This window comes from Apodemus sylvaticus, chromosome 15 (genome assembly GCF_947179515.1).
Source record: "Apodemus sylvaticus chromosome 15, mApoSyl1.1, whole genome shotgun sequence".
In the NCBI taxonomy this organism is placed as follows: domain Eukaryota; kingdom Metazoa; phylum Chordata; class Mammalia; order Rodentia; family Muridae; genus Apodemus; species Apodemus sylvaticus.
Genome location: NC_067486.1, coordinates 65,162,004 through 65,187,184, shown reverse-complemented (window position 1 = coordinate 65,187,184; position 25,181 = coordinate 65,162,004). Strand labels below are relative to the sequence as shown.

The window sequence follows — 25,181 nt, the reverse complement described above, 5'->3', positions numbered from 1 at the left end:
TGATCTAAGTGACTCTTACGGAGCTTTAAAGAGCCACCACCAACAGCAGGACAACAGAACAGTCATTACAATAAGCAGAAAAGAATGACTAAGACAGGCTAGTTTCCTGGGAATATATCAAGTCTACAGAAATTTAAAAATAGTCAAGTCAAATAAAATTTGTCCTCTGAAAACAATGGAATTAAAAATCAATAGACACTTGAAAATGCCTAAGTAAAACTACGTAATACTTTTCTAGTAACTCAAGAATCAAAAGAGAAATCAAAAGGGAGTTTTCAAAGTATTTTGAACAGATTGAAAGGAAAATGTAGTATGCTAAAATCTATAGGATGTAGCTAAACTGCTACTGAAAATAAGATATAGAACAGCAAGTGTTCATATTAGAAAAGAAGATCTCTAATAAACTGCTCCATGTCTCAGAAAATAAGAACAAAGAAACCCAAGGAACACAGAAAATGGGAAGCAATAAGCAGAATATGTTAATAAAATAGAAAATAAAACATCAATAAAAGTAAAATTCTTAAAGAAATCAATAAAAGTTATCAATTTTTATATATTAGGAGAAAAGAGCAAAAGAAAAAGTTACCAATATCAGAAATGAGAAAGACATAATTGTAATTCTATGGAAAATAAAGGTGTAAAGAAATATGTATTGTACATCAAAAACCCAAAACCTGAAAAAAAAAAAGAGCTGATTCCATTAAAAAAAAAAAAAAAGCTGCAAAGGCTCACCAAGAAGACACAGGGAAGCTGAGCAGCCCGGCCCTAGGAAAGAACGGAGTTAAAGCTTCCCCAGACAAAAGTATTTGAGGATTTATTGCTATGTCCTACAAAACATTTTTCAAAAACGTAGAAGACGTGGGAAAAACCCCCCAGTGTACTTTCTCACGTCAGCTGTGCACAGATAGTAAAACCAAACATGGCCATTATAAAAAAGGAATTCCTTCAGTAAGACACTATAAATTATCAGCAAAACTTTAGCAAATTGAACCTGATAGCATATAAAAAGCATAACACATCATGGCCATGTAAAATTTATCAAAGAATTGAGAGATTTGTTTAACAACAAAAAGTAATCAATGTAATTTGCCTGAAACAAATTTGAAATATAGTATGAACAATGCAGTCAAAGCATCTGACACAGTCTCGGGTGGTCAGTCCTCTTCTCAGATTCTATGTAGAGTCTGTATCTCAGGTTGTGCTGCTGTCTTTTAAAATAAGTCTGCCTGAGTCCTTTGAATATATACTAAACAAATATATCTTAATTTCATTTAAATAAAAGTTATGTGTACAGGTGCTTTGCCTACATGTTTGTCTGTGCCCAAGGATCAGACCACCGGATACTAGAGTCACAGATGGTGATAAGCCACCACGTGGTTGCTGGGGGTCAGATCCAGGCCTTCCGAAGTGCAGCCAGTGCTCTTAAATATTGAGCATCTCTCCAGCCTCATTTTGACAGTTTTGTACCAAGAAAATAAAATAGAAGAAAATAAAATAGGATATTCAATGCTTTCTTCTTAATGAATTACAAGTTACTTAAATATTCATCTCTTTTTGTTTGTTTGCTTGGTTGGTTGGTTTTTCAAGACAGGGTGTGTCTGTATAGCCCTGGCTGTCCTGGAACTCACTCTGTAGACCAGGCTGGCCTCAAACTCAGAAATCTGCCTGCCTCTGCCTCCCCAGTGCTGGGATTAAAGGTGTGCGCCACCACTGCCTGGCTAATATTCACCTTTTATACATATATGAATTATAAACATTTGCTCTCATTCTGTGGCTTGACTTTTTACTCTATGTTCATGGAAGAGTAAGTTTTAAATTCTGATGAATTCCATCTTGTATATTTTGTATTTTTGCAGTGTGGTTTTTAAAATCAAATCTGACAAACCTAATAGAAAATCAAGAAGAGCCACGCCTGCGTTTTCAACTAAGAATGTATAGTGAGGGCTTTACCCCGAGTTAAGCGTGTGCTTATGGCTATGCAGTAGTCTAATTTCTTTCTTTTACACGTGGGACCTTGCAGTCCCAACACTGCATGCTCTTCTCCCACCATCCTAGAAGCCCTGTTAAGAATGAACTGGCCACACTGAAAGAGTTTACTTCTGTCTTCTCTATTCTACGACCCTGACCCACCAGGTCCAGCCTTTCAGCAGAACCACCCCATACAGATTACTATAACTTAGCAGTATGTTTAGAGGTTTGAGTCTTTCAGCTTTTCCAAGATTTTTTATTTTACATATATGTGCATATATACTTCTTGCATTTCTATATGAATTTTAGAATCAACTTGTCTATTTCTATTTTTAAAAAGCCCTGCTGACAGTATACAGAGTCTCCCTCTACTTGAGAGTACAGCCATCTTAACAAAAATGTCTGCTAATCTATAAATGTGGCTCTGCTTTCCATTAAGTTTTATCTTCCTTAACTTTTTTCAAAAATTATTTTGTTAGTTTTCAATATATGGGATTTCCACTTCATCTTCAGACTGCTTCCTGCCAGTGTACAGCACAGAATTCTTAGATACTGATACTGTTGTGCAGCCTCTCTGAATCCCTTCACTTATCCTAAGACTTTTCAGGAAGTATCCTTAAGATTTTCTACAGAAAAATCAACACACAAATGGAATGATCTATTCTTTCCTTTATAATTCTAATATCACTTTATTTTTTGTCCTTATTCATTTGTTTAGTGACTGACTTGAATTATTTAAGTAAAATATTTCCCCTTCTCTCATAGTTGTACAATCATATATGAAGTATCATGTTCAGTCAACACTTAAAGAATACTAACAAACTAAATTAAAGCATGTACAGAGATAAGGAATGTCTTAGGTTTTCCATTACTGTGAAGAGACACCATGACCAAGGCAACTCTTTTAAAGGACAACATGTAATTGGGGCTGACTTACAGGTTCAAAGGTTCAGTCCACTATCATCAAGGCAAGAGCATGGCAGCATCTAGGCAGGCATGGTGCCAAAGAGTTGAGAGTTCTACATCTTGACGTGGAGGTTGCTAGGAAGAAGACTGACTTCTACACAACTAGAAAGGTCTCAAAGCCCACTCCCAAAGCTACAGACTTCCTCCAACAAGGCTACACCTTCTAACAGTGCTATCCCTGGGCCAAGCATATTCAAACTACCCATTCCACTCCCTGGCCTCCAGAGGCTTGTTCAAACACATCAGTCTATGGAGGCCACACCCAGCCATAGCACAATACAATTTCAATAGTCCCATAGTCTATAACAGTCTCAACAATGTTAAAAGTCCAAAGTCTCTTTTGAGATTCATCCAATCATTTAACTATGATCCCTTATAAAATTAAAATTTAAAAAGCAGATCAAATACCTCCAATATGTCATGATATACATTACTATCCCAAAATATTATAGTGAGGAAATACTGGTCCAAAGTAAGACCAAAAACCAGCTGGGCAAACTCCAAACTCAGCCATCTCCATGTCTGATGTCTAAGCTCTCTTCAAATCTCCAACTCTTTTCATCCTTTTTTACTGTAACCCAATCCTTTCTCGTTGGCTGGTCCCACTTCCTTCTAGCAGCTTTCCTGAGCAGGTATCACAAGGCTCTGGCATCTCTCACATCTTGGAGTATCCAAGGCACTTTCACAGTTTTGCTTTCCAATGTCTGAGATCCACATATTATCTTCTGAGCTCCTCAAAGGAGACTGGGTCATTTCTCCTGCTCTGCCCTCTGTAGCGCTCTAGGCTCTGGCTAACTCCACTCCACTGATGCTGCTGTTCCTATGATACTGACATACTCAATTCGCTGGAATCTTCTGCTGCAGCTTCACCAACAGGCTCCCTTCATGGTGTCAAGCCTCAACTTCTTTGCATGACCCCTTCAGTCATAGGTTTCAACTGCAACTGAGGCTTCACCCTCACCATTGGCCTTCCACGGCCTCTCACAGTGCCAAGCCTCAGCTGCTCTCATTGACCCCTTTATGCCTTCAAAACCAGTACCACCTGGGTGAGTCTTACACCGCACCAAGTCCAGCTACAGCACAAGGTACAACCTTGGCTATCTCTGGAACACAGCTTCTTAGTGCTCCCAGAAAACACTCTCCAGAAGATCTCAACTCAGTGATGCTGATCTCTTCTTAATCACCACTAATTTCTTAACTCCAGCTAACCAGCATCAATTGACCTAGTAGTCCCTTCTATTCTTGACTCTAAAGCAAGAGCCACATGGTTGAAGCTGTCTAGTTCTACTGCTTGCTGTAACTGGAACACAGCCCCCTTTTCCTACATTATCACCAGCTTTCTGTTTTCCAACTCCTTCATTGCCTAAGCTTGGCTGTCCTGGAACTTGTTCTGTAGATTGGACCTTGAACTCAGAGATCTGCATGGCTCTGTCTCCTGAGTGCTAAGATTAAAGATATGTACCACCATGCTTGGATCTAAGCCTTTTTTTTTTAACTTGGAACTTGTTCTGTCCCAGGCTGGCCTTGAACTCACGAGATCTGCTTGTCTCTGTCTCCTGGAATTAAAGGCCTGGGCCAAAGCTTTTTCAGGGTCACTATTCCTCAAGAGCCAGACCAAAATCCTGTGTCTTCTGGCCTCAAGATCTAGATAACAAATGTGCATTCCATTTCTGGATTGTAGTTCATTCCAGATTAAAAGTCCAAATGGAAAAAATAACCAGATAATAATATAGTCTAGATATAACTATTCCTTGTTTAGGTGCAAAAACATAAACAATAAGCTTAGCTGGGTGAAATCTTGCCCCAAGTCATCGCTCCTTTAATCTGTTTATCTCTTGAACACAGGATTCAGCTCCAATCTACCTCCTGGTGCCCCTTTACTCTTTGAACTATATATTTTATATTTTTCCTTTTTCAACTTTTCTCATTTTCATCAAAATGCTTTTCAAAGAGTGAACTTTAGTAACCACACAACAGAATTTATACCAGAGTGTTTTGGAACTTCCTTTGTCAAAGCAATTTATTGGAAATCTCTTTACCTTAGCCTCAGGTAGACTCTTCAGACAATGGTAAAAAGCAGCCACATTCTTCACCAAAATATCACGATAACAGTCTTTCTAGGCTACATACTAAAATTCTCCTCCACTGAAACATCTTGGGCCAGGTCTACACAGTTCAAATTATCCTCAGCACCAATATCTTCTATATTCCTACTAGGATGGTCCATTAAGCCCTACTGCTTCCCCAAATCCCAATATGCACATTTCTCTAAACAAAAGCATGGCAAGGCCTATCATGGCAATTCCCCAGTCCCTGGTACCAACTTCTGTCTTAGGATTTCCACTGCTATGATGAGATACTATGACCAAGGCAACTCTTATAAGGATATTTAATCAGAGCTGGCTTACAGGTTCAGAGGTTCAGTCCATTATCAAGGCAGGAGCATGGCAGCATCCAGGCAGGCATGGTGCCAGAGGAGCTGAGAGTTCTACATCTTCATCTGAAGGTCGCTGGGAAGAAGACTAACTTCCAGGCAGGTAGGAAAAGGGTCTCAAAGCCCACCCCCAAAGTGACAGACTTCCTCGAACAAGGCCACACTCCCTAACAGTGCCACTCTCTGGGCCAAGCATATTCAAACCACCACAGGGGAAGATGTCAAAATGACAAAAAAAAGTCTTAAGAAACTGAAGATGAAAAACTTGAGCTAGAAGCACAGAAAGGACATAACTGGTATTGTTTCAGCTAAGGAGGTGACAGAAACTAAGACAGACCAGCAGGCATTATATGGAAGCAGATATTACCTTAAGCCACAGGAAAATTTTAAGAAGTAGTTCAATAACAGCATACTATACTTTTATGAAACAGTGAGGTTTCCATTTTAAGAAAAAGTTTCATCCAGTCCCAACTGTTAAGCCTCGTGTCCTTTCTTTGAGAGGGAAGACTGAGTCGATAAGCACCACCACCTTTAAACTCACACTTAAGACAGGCTCCTACACTAAACACAGCCATCTGATAGGGTGGAAAGTACTTCTCAGGCATACATTCCTAGAAAATGTTTTCTTAGAAAATCGAATGTTTTCTTAGCAAAGAAATCTTGTGAGATTGCCATTTGAAAGTACTTTCCAGAAGTCACGTCTTCAGTAGCCTAATTTATAACAACTGGAAAAATGGGTTGCTTTGAACTTCCATATTCTCTCATGTAGTTGATTTAAAACACTAGAGTAAAGCAATTCAAGTGTTCCTGTTATCTTTAAAAAATTAATAAAATAATTGAGATCCAGAACTCACCAGAAGAAATCTTACCAGCACCTTTACAGTCAACAGAAAATGCAGATGTGACTCCATTGGCTGATCCCAGTTCAGACATTGGGATTTGATAAGGGGGCCTCAGCTTGATTTCCATCTGCATGTCAGACAGATTTATTTTTGTTGAAAGAGACCTGGGATTATTATATCGCTGCTTGGTCCTCTGAATGAAGTTATCTATGTAAAATAAAAATAAATTTCCTTGCAGTCATTTGTTAATTAAATAATTTTAGAGTGTGATGTTTATGAACATACATTTCATAAAGTTATATTTGATATTCAAAACTATTCAGTTTGTCATGGGATTTCTAATATCACTTCTGTTTAACAGGCTGGTCTATTATGGAGTCATCGGTTCTATTCTCTAAATAGTAAACCCTAGAATTAAGTTACTAGAACTAGAGCCTACCTATGTAAGTATAGACTTCAAGGAATTACAAAAAAACAAAAAGAAAACAGCTTTAATTGTCAACCACTGCCTTAATTTTTATATCCTTATCTCACAAAATATTAACTGTTATTAGTTGTAATTACATATAAATTACACTACAAGCAATGTGTTTTTATAAATGTTTTCTTATTTCTTATACCATTAGATAGTACGTTCTGAAGAATAAGTTTAAAAGAGTCAATAAAAGAATTTTCCTAAATATCTTCTAGGCAGGATTTTATTTTTACTATTTCCCCCTTTCTATGTAAGGAAATCCATAACTTTGGCCAGACTTTTCTGGTTGAGCAAACTACTGCCCATAGGCCAAATCTAAACTGCTGTTTTTGTAAATAAAGTTTTATTAGACAATAACTATGCTCATTCATTTATGTATTGCCTGTGGCTACTTCCAAACTGCAATATCAGAGCTGAGTAGTTGTGGCAGAGACTAGAAGGCCTTTAAAATCTGAAATATATCCTGTCTGATCTTTTCCAGCAAGCATCTGCCCCCCTGCTCTACATTAAACAGACTATAGAGATCAGCACATAAACACAAAGAGAATACATTTCCCATTGAGAATGTGCCCTCTGGGGTTCACTCTTTGGACTAATAATCACAATCTCCTTCACAACCCAAACACATTTTGTTCTAATAGACATCTAAATTAAGAACTATAGATCTTCTGCCAGTTATTCTATCAAAATCAAGGTTGCAGAAGTTTCTCCCTTGCTCCCCAATATTAGATGAAAATTTCACTACAGACAGGGTAATTAAAAAAAAAGTACAAAGAATAAAACAAGCAAACAAACCAGGCCCTTACCAAATTCAATGAAACAGTATGGTCTGACAGCAGTATTTGTCTTCATCATGTTATAAGTAGTAATGAACTCCTTCTGAAGCTCATCCAGGAAAGAGAAGGCCAGAACATTTGGATAATTCTCACTGCACAACATCATGTAGCTCACTCCCAGAGAGCTAATAAAACTATAGTGTAAAAAAACATTGGTTTTAAAATTTCAAATTAAATCAAGGTAATTTGTTGTTTCACAAGACTGATTCTATACACTATAAACTGCTGCTACAGTAGCAATAAAGATATATTTATTATATATTCCAACAACAATTTTAAAGGAGCCAACATATAATAGCATCCAAAGCTATGGATGTGTATGCTTCCAGAACTCATTATGGAGCAGAAAGCAAGGGGAAAAGCACATACAGACATAAATATCCAAGCAGCTTAAAGGCCAACCCTCCACAAAAGCAGGTGGGTGGAAACACAAATGAACCGTTTAATGAGTCACCTAAGTATCCTTTTATTGTACTGATCACATAGATGGTACAGACCAAGAACAGGAAATCAATACAACATCCAGGCTATGGCTCCCACTCATGTGCTATACTACTAATCACAGCAATCTGTACTGACAACCTAATCCATACTAGTGCATTTTTTCTAATAATATAAAGAATTTAGAGTCTCCCCTACCTCGTGTGTGTGTGTGTGTGTGTGTGTGTGTGTGTGTGTTGCTGCACATCCCTGTGCATGCTCAGAGGCCAGAAGGTGTCAAAGTCCTCCTCTTATCACTTCCTACTTTTCCTTTTGAGACAGAGTCACTGGAAGTCAGCAAGCCTCAGCAACCCTCTTGTCTCCACACTTCTTGGAGCTGGGATTACAGGCATGTGTAGGACACTGGCTCCTCATGTAGGTGCTAGAATTCAAACACTAGTAATCATGGCTGTGTGACAACAAGCACTTTTAACTGGTAAGCCATCTATCCAGCACCCAGAACTTCTTTTCATTTAACTTTTAGAGTATGTTCACCTGATTCAATTTTTAAAGAAAGAAAGAACAAGAAAGAAAGAAAGAAAGAAAGAAAGAAAGAAAGAAAGAAAGAAAGAAAGAAAGGAAGGAAGGAAGGAAGGAAGGAAGGAAGGAAGGAAGGAAGGAAGGAAGGAAGGAAGGAAGGAAGGAAGGAAGGAAGGAAGGAAGGAAGGAAGGAAGGAAGCAAGCAAGCAAGCAAGCAAGCGTAGAGTATGTACTGAATTCTCTTATTGCCTCCTCTGTCTATAGGTACTCAATTTTCCTCCCCTTGGGCAAGGCATGTTTCTAACTCTCTTTGTATCTTTTATAGTGTAGTTCACACTTATAGTAAGACTGGACTCAACTTATTACAGCAACCTGAAACTTCTTTCTAAATTCTAAAAGTCCACTTGGTAAATAGTAATTTTTGTAAAATTTCTAAGGCTGTAACTCATTAGTAGGACATAAAATTGTTAGAACATTTTGTAAAGAGGAGGAGGAGGAAGAACAAGAAGAAATTGGAATATTTGTTTTATAAAACATTTCTGTTTTCTACACTTATATACATATGTTCACAAAGGCAATTGTATATATTCTCAAGAATCATTAATTTAAAAAACTCTAGCTATATAGCACATGAAATTTTTCTAAAACTTAGTATTTTAATCAAAGGTCAATATTTTGTTGTTTTGGTCCTTTTGGGGGTGGGGGGTGGGGTGAGGGGTGGGGACTGACTCAGGATTGCTAGCTACACAGACCAAACTAGTCTTGAACTGGTCTTGAATTTATTAGCTCAGGCTGGCCTCAGACTTCTGATCCTCCTGTCTCAGATTCCCACGTGCTGGGATTACAATTAGGTGCCACAAAGAACAGTCTAAAATGCATTTTCTCAAGTGATTTCTTGTCTCAAAACACTTTGTCACTATCAAAATACTTTGCATTGTCATTAGCATTTGGATAAACTCCACAATAGTTTGAAGAACTTGGACACAACGAGTAATTGGCCTCCATCCATTCAGAACTCCCAACTAGTGAGACACAAGCTATTTCATTATCCTCTAATAATGTGACTGAAAAGTTTTTGGACCTCATTTTTTTATATTACATCAGCTTTGCTATACTTCTCTCTTCATGAATAGTTCAACAAGCCACAGATGCCCACTGCATAGTTCACCGCAAATCTTGTTTGTGCTAAATTTAACTGGAAAATGTGAGCGAGAAATACAGAAAAACCTATTTTTGTTTTTAAAGATTATATGCTGGCATTTTCAGGATGACATCTATTTGTATGATACTCTCTAAAATGGCTATAAAGCATTCTACAGTCATAGTAAATTTAGCCTTATAATTTTTTTCTCTGAAATGAAAATCAGCTTCCTAACAGTATATGCCAGCTCTATGAATCTACATTTATAATAAGAATAATAATTGTCTTTTCAATTATTGTAGGGCCAGATACTCTTATCGTCTCACTGAAGTCTGCTTAACAAACAATCTAGCATCACTACAAGCATGCTGTCTGCACCCACCAGCCTCACTTGGTTCATGGTCTATACAGACACTGTGCTTTAAGGAAGGGGAGGGAAGAAGAAGGGAGACGTAGCGACGGAAACAACAGTAAGTACATTTACTGACTGCTCAGTGGAGCTAGGACCTCTGCTAGATGTTCTGCATAATTCTTTTAATTCGCCCTCACAACAGAAGGTTACTACTAGATCCATTCTGCAAATGCAGAGCCTCAGGAAGTCGGTAACTAACCCAAGGCCACATGATTAAGCAGCAGAGGTGGTGTGGCTGCAGATACAGCTCATCTGGCAGAGTACTTGTCTAACATATGTAAAGCTCCGAATTCAAACCCCAGCAGACAAAACAAGACTGGGATAAACATTTCGCTCCAGAGTCTATAATCTTTCTATAACACATCAACTTTTATTATATCAATTTTTTTTCAGTTGTTCTCAATCACAGATCAGTCTGAGGGTTTTATTTGTTTTGTTTCAATTTTTCCCACCTACATGAAGAGCAATGAGACTTAAGGACTTTAGAACGTGTGTGTGTCCTCATGCCAGGAAACATTTCCAATTTGTCTACTTCATCTTCTGCAACTCTCTTCTTCCCTCTTTGCATACCAGCCGCAGAGGCCTATTTCAGAGCATTCAGGATGCCAACCTACTCCCAGCCCAGTCAACCCCATCCCTCGAAGATTCCAGAACACTATCTTCTCCACTCCCCCTGTATTCCAAATCTGAAGTGGCTAAAGTCTCCTATTCTCAAAGGTCTTTGCAGAATGTATGATCTACAACAGTGGTTCTCAACTTGTGGGTCTCAAACCCTTTGGGGGTTGCATATCAGATATCCTGCGGATCAAATATTTACACTGCAGTTCAAAACAGTAGCAAAATTACAGTTATAAAGAATCAAACAAATAATGTTATGATTAGGTGTCACCCATGAGGTGACCCAACATGGGGAACTGCATGGAAGGGTTACAGCACTGGGAAGGTTGAGAACTACTGATCTAAAGTGAAGCCGCCCTCATGGTCATAGCATAGCAGCTGTTATTAACCATCAACTAGCTCAAGCTCTAAGGGCACACTGATAGATTTGCATTCTGCAGTGTCTCTCTCACTCTAGGACAGCAGGGATGGTCTCTGGATTGCTCACCATTGTATTCTTAGCTCCTGAAATATTGGGTCTAGTACATAAGTACTCAACAAATTAACAGATAAAGGAGAGCCACATAGGCATCACTCACTCGTTAACAGCCTAGCGGGATCTACACAAAGCAAAGTCTCAGTGAGTCACTGACGAAAACACAGAAAACACCTACTCTTCCAGTCACTGTTCTATTTCAGGACAATTTATCTTCCACATATTCAAAACCAAGGATGTTCTCAGAGGCCATCAATGGTAGCATGGAAGGTGTGGCACTGCAGTGAGTACCCACAGATGACTACACACATCTGCAGTCTACACAAGTCATGATTCTGCTCCCTCCATCATTGTTATTACATATGTGTGTACACTGTCAATCAATAAACTCTCTTTTCTCTAACTTAAGCATAATGTTTTTGGTTTTTTGATTTTGTTTTTTGTTTTGTTTTGAATTTTTAAAGACAGGTCCTCCAATATCTCAGGTTATCCTTAAATTCTAATGCAGCTGAGAATGACTTTGAACTTCTGCTCTTCAGGCTTCCACCTCCCTGAATACCTGATTTATGTAGTACTGAGGATCAAACCTAGAGTTTCAGCTATACGCTCAGTCCACTGAGTATAATTTTTTAAAGATTTGTGTGTGTATATGTCTGTATGAATCTATGTACACATGTGTTCAGATGTGCATGCCTATGCACAAAGAGGCCAGAAAAGGGAGTCATTTCCCTCAGATTTGGGAGTTACAGGTATTTTGGGGAATCAGGGCTTATAATGTAGGTGCTAGGATCCAAAATCTGGTCCTCATGATTGTGTAGCAAGTGCCATCTCTCCAGCCCCTACTGAGTATAATTTTTTAAATTTACATTTTCCTTTTCTCTCTCCTTCTCTCCCTCCCTCCCTCTTCCCCCCCCCCCCCTTCTTCCCTCTACCCCTCTCAGCCCTGACTATCCTGGAATTCACTATGTAGTCCAAGCTAGCCTCAAACTCAGAGATCATCCACCTGCTACTGCTTCCCATTGACCCTATCCCACCCTGCACTGAGATTAAAAGGCACATGCCACCACATCCTTTTTGAAACAGAACCTTGAACTCTTTGTAGCTAGGTTGGTCACATACTCCAAACCTTCTGGCCTTAGCCTGCTGATCCCGAAATAACAAATATATGCCACCATACCCTGTCAATTTAAATAAAAAAATAAAGATTTAGCATGTGTGAGTATGTGGTCTGCATCTATCTCTGTGCATTATGTGTGTGTGTGTGGTTAGCATAGAGGTCAGGAGAGGGCGTCAGTTCCAGGTGGGCATAGGCCACCATGTGGGCGATCTTAATCATTAAGCCATCTCTCCAGCTCCCTCCAATTTTCCTTTTTATATGTTTTAATTCCTGTTTCTGGGCTTTAGTTCCAATAGTTGGCATTTCTATCCTCATCTTTCTTCTGACCAAGAAACTTAGCCAAACTTCAATATATCTTTGGTCTTCTCTCCAGTACAGACATTAGGAACTTCGTCCTTTGAGGACCAAGTGTATCCATAGTAAGACTGAAAGACACACAACTTCTGGACCAGGGCTGGGCTCTTTCTAATCACTTTATTAAAAAGCTAATTCTCACATATGTCACCATAAATGACTTCTAAATGAATGATTTTGGACATAAAACTTTTCCTGACATATAATTTTAGATACAATGTGTCAAACTTTACATATAACCAATTAAGTATTGACAGCCTTTTTGCATTATATAAATACACAGTACAAGCAATGATGTTCCTTCTCTGCAGATCAAGGAACACCTGTGATCAAGTATGTCACTAGGTAAGGTTTGATGTCAAAGACAAGGTCCTTGACTTCCAAGAGCTGGAAATACAATTACCCAAGATTTATTTGAAACAATTATTTAATACACCCCCCCCCACTCTCTCTCTGTCTCTCTCGGCATTCCAAGCAAAATGACAAAATATATAGCAAACAATTTTAAATGACATGATTTTAATATTTCATATATTGTTTTCAGTATTCAATTATACTATCACATATAAAAAGTCTTATCCTTTGTACCTACAACTCCCATTATATAGCTTTTCTGGATGCAGAAAATCTCTCTAGTAGCATAAACTCTGTTAAACTTGCCAAGTATTAGAAAAAATAGTACTTTTGAAATAAAAACATTCATAAATATTTTACTAAAGTATATAATTTTTTAAATAATAAAATAATTTGACAATATAAAAGCAAGCACACCTTTTGCTTACTGCTGGTATGTTTAGTAGAACTATTGTCCTATAGATGTATCTAATACAAAACAAAGAACGCAAGCCACCCTCACGGGGACAGAGGGAGAGAACTCACGGAGAGTCGGCCGTGCACAGCACTGTAACAGACTTTCTGTACTTTTTCACTTACCCTTCTCTCACACAGCGACTTTCAATTACTCGCTAATGAGAGAGTGCTAAATCATGAATTAAAGCAGTCCATGAAATAAAAGACCTATTTTAGCCTTTACTTTTAGTCTCATTAAATATAAAAATGTTTATTCACATGCAGTATATCAGGCAACATCAACTTAGAAAGATAAAGGAGTCTTTGAGAGTTTTAAGGAGCCAAAAATCGATCACATTATCAGAGCTGTGAATATTATTTTCCCACAGAAACTGTAAGAGAGTGATGTGCTTCCAGGTCAGCTCCTGAGTCTATTCAACAGACATAATGCATGAAGCCAAAAGGCAAGGCTGGGGTTCCACTCCACTGTTCATTAGCTTTATGACTTACTGGGATTTTCTTCCCATCGGAAGTGTCACACTGGTAAAGTGTCAGTTCTGGTTATGGGTATCTACTAGCATCCTTTCTTCTCTTCTCTCCCTAAAGGAAAGGCCTCTAACCTATTACGTATTATATAGAGCCGTGGTTATGCCACATGTACTGGAGTGTGCCCAGGCCAACTGTGAGTGTCCCTCCTCCCTAACCACAATGAGTAGTCCTGTCAAAGTCCTGCTCTTGACATCAAGGGAGGGCAGTTGCGCAGCTCCATGAAGGCTTGCAGCTGCTGGTAAATGTCCCCCAATCTGTGAAGAATAGAAAATCTACAAAAGCCAAGAGATGTACAGAAGACAGACTGCTGAGCAAGCATCTGACAAGCAAGCTCTCACGAAGCTCTCATTTTGCTTTTTTGTTTAAACTAATAAGAGTTGTGAGCTTGCCTTTACCCACTATGGAGAAGCACTCCACTTACCAGGCATTCAGAGCCACTGCAAACTTTAAAGATGTGAGGTAAAGTATCTGTTAATTGTAGATGGTGAATAATTATGCTATTGTTCAAGCTACAACTCCTGTAACAGGAAAATATCACCAAAGAATGAAAGAAAAGCCCTGCTTCTGACTGAAACAGACAGACAGGAGACTTCAACGGCATTGTCCACTGAGCGTAGTTTAGGGACAAACACAAAGAAACTGCATCCTCAAGCAAGAGAAAACCTAGGAGACCACAGCCTTCGCTCACTTCAAATGAACTCCAGAGAAAGAACTAAGTAATCACATTTTCCATTAAAATTCACAGTGGGGTATGACTGGTCCCCAAAGGACATTTGTCTTTTCACAAGATCAATGTCTCAAAATTAAAAGAAATCTCAAACATGCAATCTGATTTTTTTAACTCCAAAGCCAACCAGAGTTTTAAAGACTCAGAGGACACAATTTAATTTTCATGATTGCTTTAGCCATTTTCAAAGTAATAAGGTTATTCATTAGATATTTATTACAGCATGAGGAAAGTATATTTGTTAATTTATGAAATTCTAGTTCCTTTAAAATTATGTAATATCACTGTGAAATGCAAAATCACACAACTAAATATTCTCACACTCAACCCTTCATACTCTGACAAACAACAAGACCAGTCAATAAAGTTTTCCAATACTAAAAATCCTTTTGAAGAAAACACACTCATTTCTATGGTTGGGAACCCTGTAAATTTTTAAAATATCTGTCATAGTTAGTGTGTCAACTTGCCTCTGCCTCCCAAGTGCTAGATTAAAGGCACGTGCCACCACTCCTTCTAGCTCCAACTCTGCTCCTGCTGGAGCTCCTGCCCAAGCTGTTTCTGATCATGATGTTTATCACAGCAACAGAAAATCAACAAGTATCTCTCTCTTTCTCTCTCTCTCACATACTCTCTCTCTCTCTCTCTCTCTCTCTCTCTCTCTCTCTCTCACACACACACACACACACACACACACACACACACACACACACTTAGCTGCTGCTCTTACATGCGCAAAGCACTGTACGAATGCCAGCCACACACTGAGGAATGTGCTTTACCAGCAAAAACACCCGTGTGCCATTGCAGTCAGAGAAAACCCATCATTTCCCCCATACACAGAAAATTAGAAGAGCTGTGTCCATTTTAAACATTACTATTCTTACATTTCCCCCTTGCAGCCTCTAGTCTTTCTCTGCCAGGTCAACTAGACTTCAGTATGAAGTACTAAGTGATTTAGCCTACAATTATAACTTGTTACTTTGATACTCAATTTCTATACGGATTTGAAAACCAGTATACAAAAAGATGAAGACTTCACATAGGTTAGGCTGGGCTGGAGAGGCAGGTCTACAGTTAGGAGCATGTACTAATGCTGAGGAGGCTCTTTACTGCCTGGCACACCAACTCCCAAGGACTTCACGGGGACCTGTGCTCACATGTGCACAAACCCACACGTATACAGCCCCCATACTCCCCCATACACATATGCATATATTCAATTAAAAATAAATATATATTTAAAATAGACTAGGCAGTGGTGGGTCAATTTCCTCAATGAGTTACAACCCAATTACAGAGAGTAAATTAGAGAATTTGAATAGTTAAAGAATTTTAATAAGTGGTGAAACAGTAGTTGAGCAAGTTCTACATGCAACCTGTGAAGACAGTGAGATTATCAGGAAAATGAAATAACAAGCAGGCTAAAATCTGGGCTTTGAAAGAGAGATCCGTAGCTTTCTTCAAACCCGCGGCAATGACCTGCAGCCTACTGTATCGTAATATGTCCCTCCATCTGAGCTTTCAGGCAGGGCAGGATCTGGAGCCACACTAGTTACCACTCTTGTCTCATAGCTGCCTGCAAATCTTCACCAACTAGCACCAAGTCAAATGAGGTAATAACATGCCATGCAGTGCTCACACGCTGCTTCTTCTGCCTCCCTTTTTTACTTTGAGATGTGATGCCTTGTCCTGAGTTAGGCAACTTTTAATTCTTCAAAATATAGTGTCTGCTCTTAATAATAAGGCTACTTGCTGATACAACCCACAAGGACCCAGCTGTTATCTGCCTTCCTTCTATGTTCATAACTGGCATCATGGCCCCCAGGTTAACTGTTCTGTTTCATATAGATGCTGTCCAAGTGGTCTCATTTGTTTCCACAGTTTTAACAGTTTGCATTTTAGCAAAGCATAAACTGATTCCTCAATCTAAACCCCACGACTGTCTTCTTTGCTAAGCTTCAGGCTCATTCAGGCTCATTCAGCTGCTCCTGCTCCTTGGACATCTAATGGGCATCTCGGATTTAACAGGCCCAAACAGAACTCTTAACACGGAACCTCTCTAGTCTTGCTCATTTTAATCCCACTAGGCATGCGGTTTCTAAGGCCAAAAAAATCTACATGATTCTTTTCTTTTTCCTTCACATCCTAAAGCCTATCAGGGCCGTTTAGGATTAGGTCGGAAGTGCAGGCCACCTCCAACTACTCATCATCACCCACTCAAGCTGCGGCTGTAGTCTCCACAGTGCCCCGGAACTGCAACTCTCAAGTTTGCTCTTCAGAGTGGCTTTTTCCATCTACTCGGAGCCCAAACCAGGCCAAACAATTCTCCAGTCTAAAACTCCTGTACTGGCTGGTTTTGAGTGTCAACTTGACACAGGCTGGAGTTATCACAAAGAAAGGAGTTTCAGTTGGGGAAGTGCCTCCATGAGATCCAACTGTGAGGCATTTTCTCGATTAGTGATCAGGGGGGAGGGCCCCTTGTGGGTGGTACCATCTCTGGGCTGTATTCTTCGGTTCTATAAGAGAGCAGGCTGAGCAAGCCAGGGGAAGCAAGACAGTAAGAAACATCCCTACATGGCCTCTGCATCAGCTCCTGCTTCCTGACATGCTTGACTTCCTTTAATGATGAACTGCAATGTGGAAGTGTAAACTCAATAAACCCTTTCCTCCCCAACTTGCTTCTTGGTCATGATGTTTGTGCAGGAATAGAAACCCTGACTAAGACAACTCCCCAGCAGCTTCCTACTGCATAGGATTAATAAAGTAACACACTCATCACCGGGTAGAGGACCCCAAATAGCCTGTCCCACTCCTACCTTTCTGACCTCAAGTTCTGCTACCCGACTGACCCCACAGCGCTTCGGCACCACTGGCTTTCCTCCCACCCTTTAAGATGGACCCAAGTGCTTCTCCACCAGCTGCTGCTCCAGCCTTACTCCCCATCCACAGGGTCCTTCATACAACTGCCTTCTCTTTCATATTTAAAGTTTCTGTTCAAATATCATTCTTCCTGAAGGACTCAGCAGAGTAAAGTCACACTCTCTCCTATTGCCCAGTCTTAAAGGATAGACAGAGAATTTCCCCTCCCAGTAGGTTAAACTTTACTTCTTAGCATTTTCCATTACGATTTGCCTGCTCCAATCTTGAGCATGTAAGAACTCTAATAAATATTTATCAAGCAATTTATAGGAAGCACTATCTGCAAAACTAATATAAAAAAATCTTCTAAAGCCAGAATCAAATTCAGAGAATCTGAAAAAAAAAAAAAGGTTAATAACATCATGACTGCTATTTAATGTAAGTTCAGAACATGACTGTTGACTTCCAACTAGTTTTTTGAAGTCACTCAAATATCAAGTTCTATTGCAACCACTTACATTTCATTAAAATGACAACCTCTAGGCAAGTGACTCTAGTGAAACAAACTGAGGTCTTACTTAATGTTATAGTGTCCAGTTTTCAGTGTACATCTATCAGGAAGCTGAGCAAGTTTCCTCGAAAGCATTTTAAAGTACTTTCTGCACTCCTGCATTCCTGTGCTCTGCTCATAATCAGTAGTTGCAGACAGCGGTAGTCCATCCCTGACACGAATGACTGAGGCAGATAAAATCATAGACATTTCAACCCACAGAAGACCTAAAATGAGAAATCTGAATTAAATAACAATAATTAAATAACCAAAACTGTTAAATATTTACATAACTTTCAAAATTAGTAATAATTGAGTATTAAGATAATGACACAATATATTCCAAGAACCTTCCACTTAACAAGTTTTTAAAACTATGTATGTTCTTTTATATATATGAATGTTTGCACACGTGTATGTATGTAAACCATGTGCATGCCTGATGCCCTTGAAGAACAGAGAGGACATGTGATATGTTGGAACCGGAGTTACAGAGAGTTGTGAGCAGTTATGTGGGCACTAGACTCTTCGGCAAGAGTAACAAGTGCTCTTAACCACTGAGCCATCTCTCCCACTACCAAACAAGTTTTCTAAAATGGCATTTACAAGCTGGGGAAATGGCTGAATGGGTTTAATGCTTTCAGGGCAAGCCATCTGCACAATTAAGTATAAAATTAAAAAAATAATACATAAATTTTAAAAAGTCAAACTCCCAGACTGCCCAGATTTAAATCCATGGTCTAGCAGATACCCTGAGCTTTGCTCTTCAAAGCCTCAACTTCCTCATCTCTACATAGCTACCAGAAGTTCCTATTTTACAAGGTCCTTTTTAAGATGCTAATAGTCTCTACCTTTATGCTCACCAAAAGCACTTGTCTGTAATCTACTAGAAGTTCTAGTTTAATAATTTTGTTATGCTCGCTACTGACAGGCTACCTACCCTCTGTAGACCAAGCACTTTATACACCTTATTTGAGCCTTCCAGGAACCTATAAGGTTAGGTATTAGTTTCATTTTGCTTTGGAGAAAGCACAAATCCCAAAAGTTTAAATCATTGGTTCAATCCCTAGACTAGTAATAAGTTGTTACTAACTCTAATAACTCTATGAAACATTGCCTCTAAACATATCCAAGCTTCTTCACCACAAGGAGAGGAAGGTCACAAGTATCTCTTTGCTAAAGTTTCTTTTCATACACCTAACTAAAGCATACTAAAACTTTAAGCAGTCTCTAAAAATAAAGTACTAAACTGATGTGATCATCTTAAGTGGAAAACGCCCGATGCCTCAGTAATTTTTGGTCCTGGGTGTCAGGTTCAATTCTCAGTCTTCCTTTACACACCAGAAGTTCTAAGTATTGTTTAAGATACCACCTAACTTCTAACAGTGCTGGCAAATGAGTATCAGTAACATAGAATGTGATTCCGTTTTTATAAAATGGTTGTTCTGACAGCCGGGCGGTGGTGGCACACGCCTGTAATCCCAGCACTCTAGGAGGCAAAGACAGGCGGATTTCTGAGTTCGAGGCCAGCCTGGTCTACAGAGTGAGTTCCAGGACAGCCAGAGCTATACAGAGAAACCCTGTCTCGAAAAAACCAGATCAAAAAAAAAAAAAAAAGGTTGTTCTGCCCATCAGCTGGGATTCTATCACGCATAGCCTGGCAGGACACCCAGGCTCTGCCCTGGAGGGGCACAGGAGGGGCGGGTTCGGAAGAGTTCCACCGGCTCCAGGTGATGGTGATTCCGGAAGCTAAGCAGCAGGAGATACCCACTTGTGGAGCTAATTTCTCAGGTCTCTTTTCTGCCACAGAGAGTCGCAAAGTACCTTTAAACAGGGCCTCACGGGATTTCCCAGAGCCAACGTGGGCGATCTCCAACTGCAAAGCACATCCAGACTTCACAAAACCACAGGGTACAAGCTACCCCGCCCAAAAGAAAGTAGGAATGCCACCTCAAGCTCTCTCGGAGCTTGGGGCTCTTGGGGCTCTCACTCCCAGCCCGAGTGAGTCCGTGTGCTTCTGACATCGGGAGCCAGGAACTCAACACTACTGCTCGCTGGCAGCCCGGGGCGACCGTCCCTCCCAGTCAGCCGCCCCTACTCCGGCCGCCCATCCTAGGACAGGCCTGCCAAACAGCAACCGCCGCCCGCGAGGCTCGCAGCCCTAGGTCGCAGGGACCCAGACTCCGCACGCCCGCTCTCCTAAGCTCTGAGGCCACTGCCACCAAGCTCCGGCTCAGACTCTACCGGTCAAGCCGAAGTGGAACTCCGGGAGCGGCGCAAGCAGTCGGCCAGAGCTCCCGGAGACCCGGAGGAAGCTAAAAAGAGGGGCCGGGCCGTACCTGTCGCTCCGGGACCCGCCGCTCGGAGTGACGCGCCACGCAGTGCATTGTGGGGCCGGGAGTGGCCTTCGAGCGGGGATGCCCGCGTCCAACGTGGCTGGCGCTGGTGGAGCTCGCATGGACCTATCGGGCGCCGTGGGAAGCATCCAAAGGCCCGCCTCTTTCTGAGGCCCGCCCTATCCCCGCCTCCTCCAGCGGAGATTGACAGGTTTCCTGCACCTGCGCCAGGAGATTGCCTTCTCTCCTAAGAACAGAATTATGCCGTCCTTAGGAAATAAGGCTAATCTTCACCTGCTGCTTTGTGTCTGGAAGCAGTTTGTCTCTAGTGTGCCACTCGGGACAGAGGAAAATCTCTCTCTAGTGAATAGGAAAAGGATCTTCTTCCATCAGGCACTACACAAAGAAACTTACCAAAGCAGAGAGAAACGCCAGATGCTCGCTCCTCCCAGCCTTCAAGAGGTTATGTATTATTAAACAAGCGTATGCTGAATGTCAATTAAATGGTAGGCAGAATATTAAGCATGTTTTACAAGAATGTGCACAGCACTCCGTTTAAGATGTAATAGGAGTGTAAGGCATTAGAGCAAAATTGTTACAGAAATATACATTGTAATTGGTACTGTGAAGAAAAACTAAGAGGTACATTGATGAATTAGTTGTGGACTGTCGGGGAAGAGCTCCATGATTAAGTACCTTTTAAGGTCAAGGCATATTAAGGGACCTTTAAGAATGTTCTAGGCCCTGGAAACATGATTTGTGAGCATTTAAATTGTACTACGAAGGTGTGCTGGTTGGTTTCTGTCAACACGACAGAAATCTTAACAAAGCTAGAAGAAGGAATCTTGAGAAACAGCCTCGGTAAAATTAGCCTAGTGGGCAAGTCTGATATTGCCTTGATTGATACAGAAGGGCCCCCCGCCCAATGTGGGCGGTCTTCATCCCAGTACAGCCGGTCCTGGATTGTACCAGAAAGCAGGCTGAGCAAGCCCTGGGGAGCAAGCTAGTAAGCAGCACTCCTCCATGACTTCTGCATCATTTCCTGCCTCTAGATTCCTGCTGTGAGCTCCTGTCCTCACTTCATTTGATAGAGGAAATAAATCCTTTCCACTCCAAGTTGCCTTTGGTCCCCATGTTTAATCTCATCAACAGAAATCCTAAAACAGAGTATATAGGGGCAAGAAGTTTAGGTTGGGATGAGGCAAAGGCTGACTCTCTTTGGCTACTTTGTAGAGTTCAGACTATAATCAGCAGCGCGCCCTAAGATCAATGCTGAGCTAATAAAGACTCTTAAGTAGATTTGATTTACATATTTTAAAACTCATTCTGCTGTTTATGGAGATGGATGGATAGGGGGCAAGAAGGGTTACTGATGGGCCAGTTTGGAAGCAGTTGTATTGCTCAAGGCCACAAATGATGGTGGCTTAAGCAAAGGTAATGGTAGTAGAGGCAGAAAGAGATGGACAATTTCAAGATATGAATAAATCATAATTCATGGGTCTTAATGGAATGATTTTCTAGAGCAGGTCAAAAAAAGGAGACTATTAAACATGATTCCTTGGATAACTAGATGGGTTAAGAAGCCTTTAGGATTCACAAAGTGTAGCAAGCATGTGGAGCTATGTTAAATTTGAAGACCCATAAATGGGGATGTCAAGAAGCAGACTGGGGTAAGTATGCCTAGGGCTCAGAGGGGAGCTCTGAACTAATTATGTATTTGGCAGTTCTTAGTATAACTTAACAGAGCATTCCATTCTGAGATAAAAGTTTCAGCAGAAATGTATTCATATATATTAAAAATGTCTACAGAATGAATAGGTGGTGGACTAGTCACACAGTCTAAGGAAAAAGAAGACAATGAACGACTATATACAAATCACCACAAGACTAAAATAAGCCAGACATAAAAACACATGTCACATGGGTCCACTTACATGATATTCAAAAACCACTACCTAGGTATTGAAGGCAGCATGTTGCTTCCTAGCATGATCAAAAGGAAACAAAACCAAGTCTGAGAAACAAGGGCCTGCAGGCATTTTCCAATCCTGGCAGTCACTTTATGCTAATAGAAAGAAGAAGCCAACAGGGTGAACCCCCTGATTTTCCAAGATTGCTTTCTGGGAATAATAGTGGAAGCACAGGCTAAAGGAAGCCAAGCAGAGGTACAGCCCTGTTGCAGGATATTTCCTGTCCAATCACATTGGGGCAGTGGAAGGCCTGTGATTGGACTGGAAAGGGGAGGCGGAGCTAGGAAATGGGGAGACAGACAGAGGTCAGAGGAGGAGGGTGACTTCCGATGTGGACCTGTCTGATATTTACTAGCCACAAATAGCTAAGTTCTTATAAGGTTAGAAATATTGGGATAAAGTTTTTATCATTATCAATTGGCTCTTAAATTGCTGTACTGACATCTTGTAATTGTGATTTTAATTATACATAAATCTAATTAGCTAACTAAGCATTAAAAGTCATGCTTCTACCCGGTAATTGCTGCTGGGGTTGGGGTGGAAGTGGGAGGGGCTAGCTCAAGGAAGTTGACAGTGGTGGCTGGAGTGCAAGAGTGTGGTCTGGGGTTTATTATTTACTATTTCCCTCAATACAGCCCCACGGTAAGGAGGAGACAAGCAAGGGCTTTAATCCAAGAGCAGAGTACCGGAGGAAGAGCTCCAGGCATACACATGAAGGTCCTTGGCAAATAGCAGCTACTGGGAAATTTAAATGGAAACAGCTACTAGAGTTTCAAAGGAGTTTGGAAACATTCAGTTCTAAGTAATTAGGCCAGGGGGAAAAAAACCCTTATTAGAAACATAGAACATTCAGTAGAGAGACTCTTAGACAAGCAACACTTTGGAGATAACATTTAATTACCATGAACAATATTGAAAAGCTCCTCTTCACATCCTCTTTACACTTTAATCACCTCTGGTTTACTTATGATAACTTATACAGAAAGGTCACGTAACTACTACAACTTATTGTTTGTAGAAATAAATCTACACATGCTCAGTAGGATGAAATTTCCCCATAAATATCTCAAATGTGTTGGTTGAAGCCATGGCCACAGGGTCCACAAGTATAGCTATCGGATTGTTATAAAGTTCTTATTTATGTTATAAAGTTCTATTTCACACATAAAGTGAAATAATATTGTTTGAATATAGGACAAGGAAATAGAGACCCCCCCAAAAGTTTATTAGTTGCTAAAATTGCAATTCCAGGGCCTAGAGAGATGGCTTAGAGGTTAAGAGCACTTATTGCTCTTGAATAGGACCCAAGTTCAGTTCCCAACAACCACGGGGCCGTGAGCAAACCCCTGTAACTCCAGTTCTGGAGGCTCTGACACCCTTTTCTGGCCTCCTTGGAAAGTACATGAACGCAGTGCACAAACATGCACACTGACAAAACACTCATATGCATGAAATAAAATAAATCTTTGTTTTAAATGAAGCACCACAAATAACTCAAAAGAAGAGAAGAATGTTGGTCATGGTGGTCTGTGCTTGCAATCCCAGAGAGGCTGACCAGGAAGGCTGTCATAAATTCAAGGTCAGCTTTGGGCTCCACCATGAGTTCTAGACCCTAAGTCACATGATACAATTCTGCCCCCTTCCTACCAAAAATGAAATAAGCAAAACTGGAGCAAAACCCAGTTTGCATGGATATCAATGTGTTAGACTCAATCTCAGCCACAGGGACAGTTTAAATAAAATGTAGGTGTACTCAACACTTCAAGAAAAAGATGAATATTATTATATTGGATTTTTTTTAAGGCATAACCCAACCTACACTCTCTACAAGTTGTCTGTTTTAACAATGAATGCACAGCTATGTTAACAATGATAATTTTCTTTAAAAAAGGAAAACCTAATAACTAATTAAAATGAAAATAGCCATATTCATATCAAAGTAAACATGAGAGTTAGGAGTGCTCTCAAGGTTGAAGAGTGATGTTTTGTAATGACATCAGAAAGAAACGAGCATGGAGCAGACACTGGTAAACAGAAAGGAGAAATAGATGCAGCCATGATTATCAATGGAGGTCTCAGCATACTTCCTTCTCTAGTGATGGAGGCAGTCAATGAAAGTAGGTAAGGACATAGAAGATGAGCAGTCTACCATGGCGGCCCTCCAGAGTACTTTACTAGACAGCAGTGCAGCCCACATTCTCTTCAAGTGCACATAGAATCTTCACCAAGGGAAAGCACATTCTGGACTACAAAAATAATTACAGGAAACATGTGTGAAAGGCATTCTTTGACGGGTTTTGGATAACACTAGTATAAGCATTTTAGTTGGGGTGTGTGTGTGTGTGTGTGTGTGTGTGTGTGTGACAGTGGAAAACTTAGAGGAGTTGGCTTTCTCCTTCCACTGTGTGTGCCCTTGGGACTGACCTCAGTTATTAGTCTTGGCATCAAGCACCTTTTTCCCACTGAGCCATCTCACCAGCCCCTAATGCAGAGATTTTCCTTACAGTTCATGTTTTTTGTTTTACCTCAAAAGGAAAAAAAAAAGACTTATTAATACTGAAATCTAATTAGCAATTCTGAAAATTTTTTTTTATTTCTTAAGACTGAGCAAATGAGTATATATGCTCAGAAAATAGGAGCCATGTTTCTTGTGTTAGGAAAAGGAATTTTAAAAATAAGTTTTACAATGTCACTGAGTAAAGAAACCAGAAATTAGTGGTAGTGCCATAGTTTCAGGACCAGGGCAGAGAAAGGAACGTGTGTGTCTGGGTCATTGTGTGGAAATGTCAACAAATGACAG

The 25,181-nt window shown here is 40.2% G+C and overlaps 1 protein-coding gene across 2 annotated transcripts in view; it reads right to left on the bottom strand.

Annotated features, from left to right (window-relative positions):
- Positions 1-20,461, bottom strand: part of Sec22a (SEC22 homolog A, vesicle trafficking protein) — a 46,174-nt gene extending 25,713 nt beyond the window's left edge. Inside the window, exons 1-5 of one of the 2 annotated variants that reach the window (XM_052158753.1) lie at positions 20,415-20,447; positions 19,900-19,951; positions 18,104-18,302; positions 7,492-7,655; positions 6,223-6,417 (exon numbers count right to left, since the gene is read on the bottom strand). In XM_052158753.1, the coding sequence (XP_052014713.1) occupies positions 6,223-6,417; positions 7,492-7,655; positions 18,104-18,285 (541 nt within the window). In that variant the 5' untranslated portion in view covers positions 18,286-18,302; positions 19,900-19,951; positions 20,415-20,447. Of the gene's footprint in view, positions 1-6,222; positions 6,418-7,491; positions 7,656-18,103; positions 18,303-19,899; positions 19,952-20,414 lie in introns of both variants that reach the window. The other variant, XM_052158755.1, reaches the window with a different exon arrangement.
- Between the last annotated feature and the right edge of the window lie 4,720 nt (positions 20,462-25,181).